General features: G+C 37.1%; 2 protein-coding genes across 4 annotated transcripts in view; one reads left to right on the forward strand and one right to left on the reverse strand.

Moving 5' to 3' along the window:
• LOC136039840 (midasin-like) overlaps positions 1–14,139 on the forward strand; it is a gene marked incomplete in the record, with an annotated part of 305,680 nt that overhangs the window by 152,715 nt on the left and 138,826 nt on the right. Inside the window, 3 exon segments of the mRNA XM_065723761.1 lie at positions 5,955–6,105; positions 7,608–7,798; positions 11,186–11,394. Coding sequence (XP_065579833.1) covers positions 5,955–6,105; positions 7,608–7,798; positions 11,186–11,394 — 551 coding nt within the window.
• LOC136039846 (uncharacterized) overlaps positions 1–14,139 on the reverse strand; it is a 36,437-nt gene that overhangs the window by 18,914 nt on the left and 3,384 nt on the right. For 2 of the 3 annotated variants that reach the window (XM_065723776.1, XM_065723793.1), the window contains exon 1: positions 4,108–4,260. The exons of the other annotated variant lie outside the window; for it this stretch is intronic. The gene's annotated coding sequence lies outside the window, so the exon portion shown is untranslated. Of the gene's footprint in view, positions 1–4,107; positions 4,261–14,139 lie in introns of those variants that run through there. 3 annotated transcript variants of the gene reach the window in all.

Below are 14,139 nucleotides of genomic sequence, written 5' to 3' on the forward strand. Positions count from 1 at the left end.
ATGGCTCATTATAACAGAAATTAAAAGTTGTAGTGTTCTTTTTAATTCACCAAAAAATTGGAGAGCAGCTAGACCCCCTCCCACGCTCAGTTTTTTTCCAAAGTCAACGGATCAAAATTTTGAGGTAGCCATTTTATTCGGCATAGTCGAAAAACCTAATAACTATGTCTTTGGGGCGACTTACTCCCTCACAGTCTCCGGGGGAGGGGCTGCAAGTTAAAATTGTGACCAGTGTTCACATATAGTAATGGTTATTGGGAAGTGTAGCCTACATACATTTTCAGTGATTTTTTTGGGTTGGGGAGGGAGTTATGTGGGATCTTTCTATGGAGTAATTGTCATGGGGGAAGAGAATTCCCATGAAGGGGGCGCAAGATTACCTAGTATTATTTAAAACAAAATACAATGAAAAAATAAATATGAAAAAGTCTTTTCAACTGAAAGTAAGGAGCAGTATTAAATCTTAAAACGAACAGAAATTATTTCGCATATGAGGGGGTTCGTCTCCTCCTAACAACCTCGCTCTTTACGCTAAAATATTTTTAAGAATGTCAACTATTTATTCTACGGCCTTTGTGATTCAGGGGTCATTCTTAAAGAATCGGGACAAAATTCAAGCTTTAGCGTAAAGAGCGGGGTATTAACGGGGGGAGGGGCAAACCCCCTCAGATACGTAATAAAAATATACGAATATAGAAGTTCGTTACGTAAGTTAATTCCTAAGTTACGTATATTTTTTACTAATAAAAACGTTCGTAAAGTTCTAGTTGCCTTTTTAAGTAACCAAAAGATTGGAGGGCAACTAGGCCTCCTGGTCCACCCCTTTTTTTCCTCAAAATCGTCCGATTAAAACCAAGAGGAAGCCGTTTAGCCAAAAAAAAATTAATCAAAACATACATTAATTCAAAAACGTTCTGAAATTAAATAAAAAAACAAGTTTTTTAACTGAAAGTAAGGAGCGACATTAAAACTGAAAACGAACAGAAGTTACTCCGTATATGAAAGGGGCTGTTCCCTCCTCAACGCCCCGCTCTTTACGCTAATTTTTTTTTTACTGTTTTAAAAAGTAGAGTTGAGAGAAAGAGTCAACTTTGGAGTAAAGAGCGGGGCGTTGAGGAGGGAACAGCCCCTTTCATATACGGAGTAATTTCTGTTCGTTTAAGTTTTAATGTCGCTCCTCACTTTCAGTTAAAAAAAGTTGTTTTTTATTTAATTCAAAATAGAAAGGAGCCCTTGCACTAGAATTTTACCATTCAGACAATGCAAAATTCCGGACTTGGCGTGTACAATTATGTGTTGATGAAAGTTTTAATGAAATATTTTTTAATGTCTACATTGTATGTTTTCTTTTTTTGATAGTAGTCAATGTTACAATGACATTGCTGTGATAGCAAAAGAGCCTTAGATAACAAATAGCTTCTTAATTTATTTTTGTTAATAATTCAAGGCTGAGTATTCAATGACAGTTATTAAATTAAAGATCACTTGTTAGGGACAACCAATGAAAAAAGGTTTACCAACGCTAAGTTCAAAGGTCATAATTTAAAATAAGGTTTGCACGTAGTTTTTTATCTGATTAATGGAATTACAAATCATGAACCAATGGTGCACATCCAACCAGAAAAACTAAGCCGCTAATGTATAATATATACAATTAGGCTGGCTACCCTACCATCAGTAATGCCAAGTGTGTACATTTTTCAGTGCTTGAGCGTGAACTGACACTGGAAGGGTAAAAATTCTTACCCTTTTTTAAACGATAAAATTATCTTTTTGCTTCTGAAATGAAATTTTTTTCTGTTTTAAAAAAAAATTCCTAACTTCTTCATTGATAAGCTCTTTCATTCAAAATTAGCTATTCACATAAATTGGGTTTTATCCCCCGGATCTTTTCAAAAACCTAAAATAAACTCTTAACTAAACATCCATATAAGATTTCAAGTTCATCAATGTATAATAAGCCTTTCTTCGAAGACTTGTTGATGAATCATTATAGATAAAATGAGCAATTCTTCATAGCTATGGGCCCTTGCTTGAGAGGCCGCAATGGTCAACGCCATGTTTAAAGGCTTATATTTTCCCCTTCCTTTTTGATTAAAGAATTTTTTGACATTGTGCTATGTTTAGCCACAATAAGTCTCGGGGGCAAAAATTGGTGTGGCAAAGAGGATAGTTACCCTCTCATCCCTTTTGGCTCTTAAAAAGGGTACTAGAGTCACATTTTCCATGTAAGAGGTCGAAAAATTCTCTTTATGGTTCTTGAGTAAACCGATTGGACAGTGCTATTTTCATCATTGCAGAATATATGTTGAGTATATTTTCCCTTTTTTTGAAATCATGAAAATTAATATGTTAATAACTTTTATTGGGTACCAATAACTTCAGTTCCCTCTTTATTTAAAGGCGTCATCCTAACTGTTTGACCTCTTATTGGGTTTTCCGGTAGTTAGCCTTTTTTCGAAATGTCACATCATCCCTACCGAAACAGATTCGGGCACATGTGACTGTATTTGATTAAATGCTGCATAAAGATTGGTTATCAACGAAATAAACCACTTTAAAAATTTTAGTGCTATTTTTAAACTTGTTCGAGTACACCTTAACCTTATCATGGTTGCAGCGGTAGCTGTAATCTAGTAAAGAGAGAACCACAGCCCATAGTTACCAAAAAATAAAAACATGTTTAGAAAAAAAAAACTTTGTGAAAAAATCTATCATCTGACACTGATTCAAGAATGGTAATTATTATTTCGGTTCGTCTTAAAGGTAAAAGTTTATTGCGAAAAGAAATTATGCTGATTTCGAAAAAAAGCCTGAAACCCCTTGAAAATGCCATCGAATCAAAATGAAAAGTTTACCATTAAAATCAGCAGGGCCGAAAACTTCGTACAGAGAAGTTACCGTCCCCCCTCCTTGAACAACAAGGAAAATCTTCTGCATGGGTAGCACTGACCTGTCTCCTTTTTTTCTTTCTTTTTCCTTTTTTTTCCAGGCCTAGTGGGCTACCAGAACATCAAAGAGTGATGCTTAATAGCTCACATAATAGCTATTTATCATATCTTTGTGCTTTTTATAAATTCGGTCATCTGCAAGTGCCAGATGACACTAAAATGGCACTTTATGCCATTTCCCAAGAGATGGGGCTAGCGGGCTACCAGAACATCGTAGAGAGATATTTGATAGCTCATATTGCTCATGTCTACGGTCTTCATATAAATTCCACCATCTACAAGTACCAAATGATACTAGAAATGACACTTTTGAAGCCATGTCTCTAGTGGAAAAGCTGGGGCTAGTGGGCTACGAAAACTTTTTAGAGAGGTGGTTTATATTTCATTTTAAAACTATTACTCACATCTGCGTGGTTTTATCAATTCTACCATCTATAAGTGTCATATAGCACTAAAAATGGCGCTTTTGGTGCCACTTCTTAAGCGAAAAAACTTGGAAGCATAAAACGGTACCTTTGTAATAATTATGATTCAAAACCCTTAACTAGAGGCTTATAAGAGCTCCCCCCTCCCAACCCTCTTAGTAAGTTAACCTCTTGGTCTCACCTAGTATTATTCGAAATGAAGAACAAATAAACCATAATATAAACTCTGGAAATTCAATTATTTCTCTCTATACAACGGATGATTTTAAATTATAATACAAATTCTAAAGCGAGTCTGCAGTCCTAATACTACTAAGATTGGTTCTCTTCGAACATGTCGACAAAATAATCATAAAGTGTCCTTTTTAGATCCAAAACGACAGTCAATCTTTGGACTGAGTTCAATGTGCGAAAGTGATTCCAAATTAAACTAAAAAAAAGCAACAATCCTTAAAGCTTTATTTTATACTGTTAAAAGTCTCCTTAAATGGTTTACTTTTACTGTACCGAAAGTCCTATATTATTTTGTGTTTTCAGTAAAGTGCTAGATTTTGTAATTCTACAAACACAAGGTAACATCACCAGTTGATTTATTTGCACTTTTCATTGATATATGTTGGAAAGGCTGTGAAATAATAATTTTTGTTCGTTTTAAGTTTCAACTTCGATCTTTACTTCCCTCGAAAAAACGTTTTTTTTTTTTTTTATTAACTGGCTGAGAGACTTCTTACCACATATTTTATTTTTGCCATGTGTTCAATTTGAACTTGTATTCCTTTCAAAACATGTAATCCTGTCTCTATTTTGCGTCTATCCTGTATTTTAAACTATCCTAAGTAGTTTTGACTATAGCTTGATCATGAACTGGAGTCAACTGAGATATCTTATGATTGATTCTTGGAATTCTCTTGTTGCGCACCTCTCTCCACTGCGCTTATTTGCTGCTTTCCCCTCTTTCATATAGCTTTAGATAGCGAGCATTTTCTTATCTAAGCCGCAGGTGTTTTTCTCCTACTATTAAGCCGTGTTACTACGGTTTTCAGATTAGTGTAGTTGACTCCTGGAAATCGACCAAGAGCTGTCTTATCTTTCAATTGTATGAATTTCTTTGTTTAAACACATATTTATTGTTTTTTCTTCTGTATTTATCTTGTATAAAATGTGGTCTCGACCCCCCTTTCGCCTCAACTGAGATTGAACTGTCCACCAGAACCTCTTATTCTGAGTATTTTTTCATCTTTCTAGTTAGCGATCCTCATCATTTAGATACTTGGCAAGGAGCTTTGGTCTTGGTAGCGGTATTTTATAGTAAATTCGATTTGAATCTTCTGCTTAAAACGATGTCAAGACATAAGATGGTTTTAATTTACTATCTAAGCCTGATCTCGATATATTCCCTTCTGTGTTACTTGCAATGGCGCACTCAGAAAATAATTATGGGGTGTTGACCGGGGGTCCTTGGGCCAACCAAAAAATTCCTTAGAAAAAGCGGTATTCTAAGGCATTACGTTAAGTTTATCTTAGCTCTTTGAATGCAAGCTGTGAGTAAGGACTAAGGAATGAATGATAAAACCGAGCAGATTAAATAAGATTTAAAAACAGAATGTGATTTTTTTTTTCGAGGGTGGCTACAGGAGGGTTGCCAACTTACATACTTTTCGTGTGAAATGCACTCTTTTTTACCCCAGAAGAGATGCACAAGAGCGAAAAGCACTCTTTTTGGGGGGTGAGTATTCATTCGCTTTAAACGTCAATAGTTGGCAACTTTTCAGAAGTGCATTTAACCCAAGGAACAAGGTTGCCAACTTGCACACTTTTTGTGTGAAATACACTCTTTACCTCAGAGGGACTGCGCGCGTGGTGGCAGCCGATTTTTTTTTTTTTTTTTTATACTTCCACTCTTTTTGAGCAAAAATCGCTCTTCTTTGGCCTTGATTTGCACTCTTTTTAGACGTCTTCAGTTTGCAAACATGAGCTAAAGCCTCTTTAGCCCCCCTCCCCGTGGGTGGGTGCATGCTTAACTTCCATGACTTCTCTCGTCCTCCGAATTTGTTTTCTTTTAAGTCAGTGGTATTTAATCTTATGCCGTTCTTCGAGAAACTTAAGTTCGGGCAACAATTTAAAGCAGTTTATAATATTTAAATACCAGTAGAAAATTTAAACTAAAATAATTACCAACTCCCGCAGTCTTCGGATTGGGAAGATGTCCTTTTACTGCCTGGCTTCCGTGCAGCTAATAAGTAATTGCACTTCGGCAAATGTCAGTCTAAGATCTATGAGGACAAATAAAGTAAGTGATGTAAGTTTGTGTCTGCTTACGACAAATTTGTAAAGTTAACTCAAATGTGTGGTTCTAACCTTTTCTGTGCAGAATTTCACAAGGTAACGGGTTACGCTCCCTTCAATGTCAAAGTCTAATTGAGTGTAAAGTTGGCGTTCTTGTTTTTTAGTAAGATCCGTATTAGAACACTATAGCGTGATAGTCGCAAACTGCTCCTGCTCTCTGCTAGAGCATTTGTGGGTCTGAGTAATTTGAAGGGAACAAGTTAAGAAATATCTGTATTTTCTCTTTTTTCAGACTGATCTTGGACGTCATTTGGAAGAAATAGCCATAGACATTAAAAAGCTTTTACATTGTCAAGTGCGATATAATCTAATCCAGAAAAATTATAGCGCTGCTGCGTCACACCTAACAAATCTACAGAACTACTATGACCTTTTGAAGAATGGTAAGTATTAATCTGTCTTCAAGAATTAATCTGTCTTCGTTTAAATTTTTCTCAGTGTGACAGGTTTTAGATTAGACTTTTCTTCTTCTTTTAGTAAATGTCCAAGAGCTTGAAAGATTTGTTTCGAAGATCTTTGAGTGTAATGTAATTCAGGTGGCTACAGGAGTATAAAGACTGAACAGCTGTGATTTAATTATTAGGAGAAGGGGGTCTTCGGTATTTCAAATTGTTATTCTACCTTCTGGTGACATTTCTAATAAATAGCGAGAACGATTTACTATGATGTCGTTTAATGAAGTTTCAAAATGATGAGAGAGGGAGAGAGATAGAGAGAACGGTTTATTAAACAACTTCTGTAGCTCTTGGCTAATTTGCAGTTGCAAAAACATTAAAAACAGAAATTATGCACTGTTGAACATAAACGTAAAAAAGGCACAAATGAATTATAATATCGTTTTGTCCTTGCACGTATATGATTGAGTTTTAACTTCTGTCTGGTTCTGTTGTCAGGCGGATAAGATGTCTCGATGGGCTGGGTCTAAAAGCAATGCCTTTCCAAACCTCATGATGAGATCACACAACCTTTGTTCTGGGCATTGAATGTTTAGTGTAATGAGTGCTTCTTGGTAAGGAATATCTCTAGAACCCAGGATAATCCTAACTGCCCTTTTTTGCACTGACTCTAGGTCGTTCGTCAGGTGAGCAGTGTGTAGTACTGAAGGGCCCCACACAGGGCAGGCATCGGAGAATGTCAGCAAAAAAGGTAAAATTAAACAGAAATATGGTACTTTTTTACTGTCCATTTTAAAGAATTTTTTTTTTAAATTTGGCGGGCATAGTTTGCAGCTGAACCGAAAAAAAAGAAACTCAAAATGCCTAAATTACGGAATCTGGCCTTTTCTATTCTTGGTGTTCTATTGAAAATAATAATAACATTACAAAACCAGCTTTTTTTGCGATGGAACTACAGCTGTCTCTCTTATTAGCGAGTTGTACTCATTTGACGTTGAAAGTTTCAAACAGGGAGATTTCGCTTTGCGTCTCATAGTGACCACTGAGATTTTTCTTGCTTTTTAATATTTCTGCTAATTAGCCCTTTTTTGCAACTACACTAATGTGACTGGAAATTAGGATTGTTAACTGAAGTAGGTTTTACGGCTGGAGTCCTGAACAATAAGAATAATAAACAGGATACTTTATAGGATCCTACTAATAAAAAAGGATGTGTAAACTCGAAATTGCTTAATGACGGTAGAACAGCTATCTGGCTCTACTATTACCTTTGCTACTACAAACCCTTTGCAGCGTGAAGTCGACTTAGCTCTCCGTAACTAATGAATACTCCTCCTATAAGTTCTTTGACTGATGGTTTTAAAAACTCGGAATGTGCATGCTTTCTAAATAATAAGCCAATTAGATCAATGTTGACTACAAAGACATACTTAGTTGCCTCTTATTCTTCATTTTTATTTCAACCTTGAAAGCTAATTTTCTATTTCTAGGCTCGCCTAGAACGGTATCTGAAGAAGTTCAAGGTTTTAAAAAGAAAATAGAGGCACTTAAACATGTGTGTAGAACTTTAGAAGATGAAGTACTTCTAGAACGCCTCGGATGTCTGCAAAAGAGGATTGAAATACAGAAGGTTATTACCGGAGGAGGCAGCTTCGAATGGGTTGATAGTATTTTTGTTAAGGTGAGGTTCTATCTCCTAAAAAGTTTTTTTTTTTTTAAGGTGAGATAAATCTCACTTTATTTCCTATTTATAAGAATAGTACTTAGTGCGAGGGCATAATTATTCCACTACATAAGAGAACGCCCGTCCTATTAGCCTAACAAGTCAAACTGCAAAAATTTTCACCAGCATTACACTTCAACAGATCAGAGTCATTTCTTCCTCGGTCATTCAAGAAGAATATCAAGCCGGTTTACGCCCCGAGAGATCAACCACTGACAAATTTTCACTGTGCATCAGGTTTTAAAGAAATATCTGAAGAAATGGTTGCGACCTCTACCAGCTCTCCATTGACTTTAAAGAAGCATTTAACCTTGTTTGGAGAAAAGGCCTTGGCATATCCTCTTCCATTACGGAATTACACAAAACCCAGTTGAACTTATCAAAGATATGTACTCTAAATCTAGGAGTCGTGTCATGACTAGTAAAGGCTTCCAAACGCCACTAACAGCTTCCAAACGTCCGCAGGAGTCCTTTAAGGATATATCTACTTCCAGGACTATTTAACCTATTCCTCACAGCAGTTTTATACCTAGTGTAAATAACTTGCAGCGCACTTATAGGGATGCCCTGGCAGACAATCTAGCGTATACTGACAACATCTACGAGAATCACTGACAGCAACAACCACTCAAACGATATAAAAAGACGGCTCGCCCTCGCGAGTTCCAGTTTCAAAGCCCTTTTCCCCATATGGTGTAGGAACATTTTGAAAATGTGCTAAACCGAGATACAGTTGCAGGAAAAGATATAGATGAAAATGAAAAAGTTTGTGATACCTTGGATGTGAAGGAAGATTTGTTTAGTGAGGAAGAATTAGCGACAGTACTAGAAGGATTAAAAAATAATAAGGCCCCAGGTGCTGATAGTATGATTAATGAGTTCCTTAAATATGGTGGCTCTGAGGTTAGGAATAAGCTACTGAAGATTATGAACATGATTTTTGAAAAAGGGGAAGTACCTAATGATTTTAGGAAAACCTTAATTAAACCACTGTATAAGAAAGGTGACAAGAGTGAATGTCGTAATTATCGAGGCATTAGTCTGGTCTCTGTAGGTAGCAAATTACTGAGTAATATGATACTTTTTAGACTGAGACATGCTGTAGACAAAGTTTTAAGGGAAGAACAATGCGGTTTTAGAAAAGGTAGAGGATGTGTCGACCATGTTTTCACTCTTAGGTTAATAATTGAGAAGTCCCTTCGTTGTCAAACACCTTTGGTCCTTAGTTTTATCGATTATGAGCAAGCTTTCGATTCTGTTGATAGAACAGCGTTAACAAAGGTCTTATCGTTATATGGTATACCAGAAAAATACATTAAAGTGATTTGCGCTATGTACGAGAATAATACTGCTGCGGTTAAGGTAGGAAATAAGGTTAGCAACTGGTTTTGTATTAAATCAGGAGTTAAGCAGGGTTGTGTTCTATCCCCCTTTATATGGATCATTTTGATGGACTTCGTCTTAAGGAGCACAGGAAAGGCAATTGGAGACCATGGAATCAAATGGGGAGGAAGAACGCTCCTGGACTTAGATTATGCTGATGATTTAAGCATATTAGATGAAAGTGTGAGCAAAATGAATGAATTTTTAGAGGTTTTGCGAGTTCAGGGTGCTAAAATAGGCTTGAAAATTAATGTTAAGAAGACTAAGTCACTAAGGCTAGGAATAAGTGAAGATGAACAGGTGACCTTAGGTAACGAAAAGATTGATCAGGTTGGGAGCTTCAGTTACCTTGGTAGTATTATTAGTAAAGATGGTGGGAGCAGTGAAGATGTTAAAAGTAGAATAGCTAAAGCTCAGGGTGTTTTTTTCACAGTTAAAAAAAGTTTGGAAGAATAGAAAGATAAGCCTACAAACCAAGATTAGAATATTGGAAGCTACAGTGATGACAGTGGTCAAATATGGCTCTGAAGCATGGACACTCCGAAAAGCAGATGAAAATTTACTAGATGTTTTCCAGAGAAATTGCCTACGGATTGTTCTGGGTACCCGGCTGACTGACCGTATTTCAAACAGTAGGTTGTACGAAAAGTGTGGTTCAATCCCGCTTTCTGGGGCTATAATGAAAGAAAGGTTGAGATGGCTAGGCCACGCCCTACGGATGAAGGATGACAGATTACCGAAGATTGTCCTTTTTGGCCAACCGTCTGGGGCTACACGGAGAGCAGGTCGTCCTTGTCTGGGTTGGGAGGATGTCATAAATAAGGATTTAAAGGAAATGGGAACTTCCTGGGAGGGTGTAAAGAGGGAGGCTTTAAATAGATTAGGTTGGAGGAGGAGCGTGCGTAGCTGTGTTGGCCTCAGGCGGCTTGGTGCTGCAGTGAGTTATTAGTAGTGGTAGATCACAATCTACTCATATGAAATATGGATGCTGATGGTAGATGCTCAGTGTCGACTCGCAGCGTTTGAAAGTAAATGTATCCGCCGCGTTGCTGCGACATATCTTGATCGTATATCAAACGTCGAACTTCTTGAGCGTCTTAAAATCCAATCAACAATCTTCACCAAGACCCAACTCCAGCAACTTCGGTGGCTTGGTCACGTCAAACGGATGGGTCAGTTCCATCTCTAGAAAATCATCTTCGAAGACCAAGTTCACGGTTCTTGTCCTTGTGATCGTCCTCCAGAGAGGTAGAAGGAAAATATTTTGCCTCATCGCCTTTTCTACCTTCTTCGCCTACCAGAAGACCGTGAGACTTACAGAATGCACATCCACGCTATTACGAAGAAAGTGGCCCCAAGAACATCTTCAAGGACGGACGGTATTTAAGTCAAGCGAGGCAAGTCAAGGATACCGCTTAAGTCTTTACTTGCGTCGCACAAGAAGCTTTGCTATATTAAATGTTGTTCTATGTATTGTAAAAGAGAAAAATTGAGTATTACATGGAACGAGTAAAGATATGTAGTGGTAAGATTAGAGTTTGTTTTTGTTCAAAAAATTATAATGCCTAAGGTTTATTAATGAATTAATTTATTCCTCATCTTTTGAAAGTATTTTTTATGCAGGAAATGCTAATGATAAAACCCAACCGGATTTAGGTTTTTTCTTGGGGGTGGTGGAGGGGGGGGGGTAGCAAATGTACACTCTGCTGCCCCCTCTCGCACCATCAGTGTTGTAGGTATTACAATTTCTGTTAAAGATTTTAGAATCTAAGCTAGTTTTGGCGCCCTCCGGAACGCTTAAATCTTCCAGCCCCCCCCTCCCTCTAGATCCAGCCATATGATAAAACTCCAAAATTTTATTTTGCGATTTCCTCATTACCTCCCTCTCATTTCATTCCTGACCCATTCCCTTGTTTAGCGTAAAATCCAAATAGCGCTTCTAATTTATTATTACTGTTGCAGGCACTGAAAGAAGGTCATTGGCTTCTAATAGATAATGTAAACTTTTGTGGAGCTTCCGTGCTGGATCGCCTTAACGCTTTACTGGAACCAAATGGTAAATTAGTGATAAGTGAGCGTGGGATAATTGATGGAAAGGTTCCCACCATTCAGCCACATAAAGATTTTCGTCTGTTTTTAGCCATGGATCCTCAGAATGGAGAAATTTCCCGGTAAGTCCTTCTAAGATTTATATGCTTCAACAGAAAGGCTTACGTACTGTATTTTCGACGTTACCTTCAAATTTTTCTGTTTTATTTACCAACATTCAGGATGAATCAATCAATTTGTCATACTGAAATAGCTTTAAAATTTGAAAACATGATAGGTTCTAAATCTTACCTTGTGACGGAGTCAAGCAAAACAGAATTAAACACACAGAAAGAAAAAAGGGGGATATTCTCGATAAGAGAATGAAACAAAGAGGACAGGAAACTGAGAAGCATGAGGGAAAGAGGAGGGTGTTGAGGACCAGGAGAAGAAGAAACAAGTCAAGCGAAGCCTCGTTGTGCGATACGGTTGAATCAGGGAAGAGCCACATGTATCCAATGCAATGCTGCTTTTTTCTCAGGCCTCCTCATATAGAATGTATCAAGTCTTAGAAAGCTGGAGAAAGTGTTTTTAATCAAAACGGTCGGAAGACAGTGAATATGCCTCCAGGGGCTATAGAATCCACGAATTAGATATGCCGTACCCTTTCCAGCTTACACCCATTCGGGGATTATTTAGCGAATTGACCTAAATGACTTAATATTAACTATAAAAAATCTTCCAAATGGGAACTTGAATGTCCAAAATCGAAATACGATCAGTACATATATTGAAAATAATGTTTGGTTTTCATCGAAGGTTGCATTTCAGGGTTTATTGGTTTGTCGATAACAAATATGATTCTAAAATCGTCATCGTAATATAGTCGTCGAAAATCAAATCGCTTACTACGTTTTTCATTAATAGCGGGACATTTTTCTGAAATCAGGGTCACGCAAGGATATCATGTATGTCACCCATGTCCCTTCTTTACCTAGTGTCGTACACATTGACGTTTTGTACCTCTTTTGATCATTCGAGAATTGTTTAGGGAATGGTACTATGTTTAGTTGTTAATCATCCAAAATAATTGAAAATAGAAAATGATGAATAAACTGTAATCCATTGTATTGTTAATTACAATGAGGTGAGACTTGCCCACCATGTGGGTAATATCTACTTTATGTGCTCAGGTTTGGACGCCTATCTTCGGATATCGGCCTCAGATTTGTAATTAGTAAGTTCAGAAGCCCTCGATGACTATTTTCGGCAAAATTCAAGCTCTATTTGTGAAATGATTACTTAATAGTTTCTGGATTTGGGACAGTCCTACGCCGGTTATAATTATTTTCAACGACAAGTATTTAATTATGTGGTACTATTTCCCTAAAAGATGTACAGCTTGCTTATATTTGTGAATGCGGGTCCGGCAGTATTAGGGAAGGGTACAGGCGCAGTGGCATTACTATGGGGTTTTCAGTCGTAAACATTGAAAAATTCATGCGTAATCATGATTCCTCCAACGGGTATAATCATGATTCCTCCAACGGGTAACATGCCCATGTTTTTACAGAAATCTATCAATGAAGCCTCTATTTTGTATGTATTAATTTGCATGATTTGCTATCCTTGCCCAGGGACATCGGGTGTAGGAGGGAGGGTTCCCCTCAATGTTTTTAGCCAATAAATAAAAAGGTTTAAGCCAATAAAATAGCGACGCGAAGCACCATTATTTTCCTGGATTAGGTTTCCTTTTATTATAGTGAATAGGCTGATGGAGGTATGACGTAAAATCAATTAAAGAACAAGACTTTCAGTCGGTAAAAATCCATCCCCCCCCCAAAAAAAAATAATAATAACATTTTTGCTCGTGACACCTTTGTTCGTGTCCATGGGATTAATCGTATTCCCCCCCCCCCCCCCCGCCCACCGAAGCACATTCTTGGACATTTTTTTTTACTGTTTTGATCGAAATTAATATTTGAAATTTTGGTCTGATACCACATGGGCCATGGATTTCTAAGGAGATTTGGGCGTTGAATAGGCGTCAGGTTGCTCTCTTTACCCTTAATCTTAGATTTACCTTAATCTAAGATTGATCTTTACCCTTAAAATGGGGTCTAGATTATTAAGATTTTCAATCGTTTTGTTGCACTAGATTGCAATAGAAGGATACTTTGGTTTCTATAACTGCAAAGCCTTTAGAAACAGTATTAATTATTTTAATTTGTGATAGTTTTCTTGCACTAAAACTTTTATCTGAGTTGACTTGGGTGTGTATAATTGAACTCCGTAAAACAGAGCTCCGTACCTACTTTACGAGTATAGACACAATGCACCGCTTCCGATTGCCAATCGTTTTGGGATCCTTTAGAAAAATATAATTAGAAGACTTATTATCCTTTAGAAATCATTCAGGGAACGGTCTTAAGTGATTAAATTAGTGGCTTAAAAAATGTTACTATTACTACTTCTAATATCTAAGTTAAACTAATACTTTTATCTGAGTTGAAGAATCGAAATGTTCTTGGGTGTGTATTATTGAACTCCTTAATACAGAGCTCCGTACGTACTTTATGAGTATAGACACAATGCACCGCTTCCGATTGCCAGTCGTTTTGGGATCATTTAGAAAAATTTAATGAGGAGACTTATTATCCCTTAGAAATCTTAAGAATATAAAAGAAGGTCTTAAGAATATTACTTTTAATTAGTGGCTTAAGAATACTACTTTTACTACTACTAATAACAGCCCCTAGCCGCCAGAGGGCAACACGGGTGTGCACGCTGTTCCTCCATCCCATGCAGTTCCAATTTTCTTTAAACCCTTCCTTACAAACTCTTCTCATCCCATTTGGGGAAGACAACTGCTTTTCGTATGGTCCTAG

Source organism: Artemia franciscana, chromosome 2 (genome assembly GCF_032884065.1).
Source record: "Artemia franciscana chromosome 2, ASM3288406v1, whole genome shotgun sequence".
NCBI lineage: Eukaryota > Metazoa > Arthropoda > Branchiopoda > Anostraca > Artemiidae > Artemia > Artemia franciscana.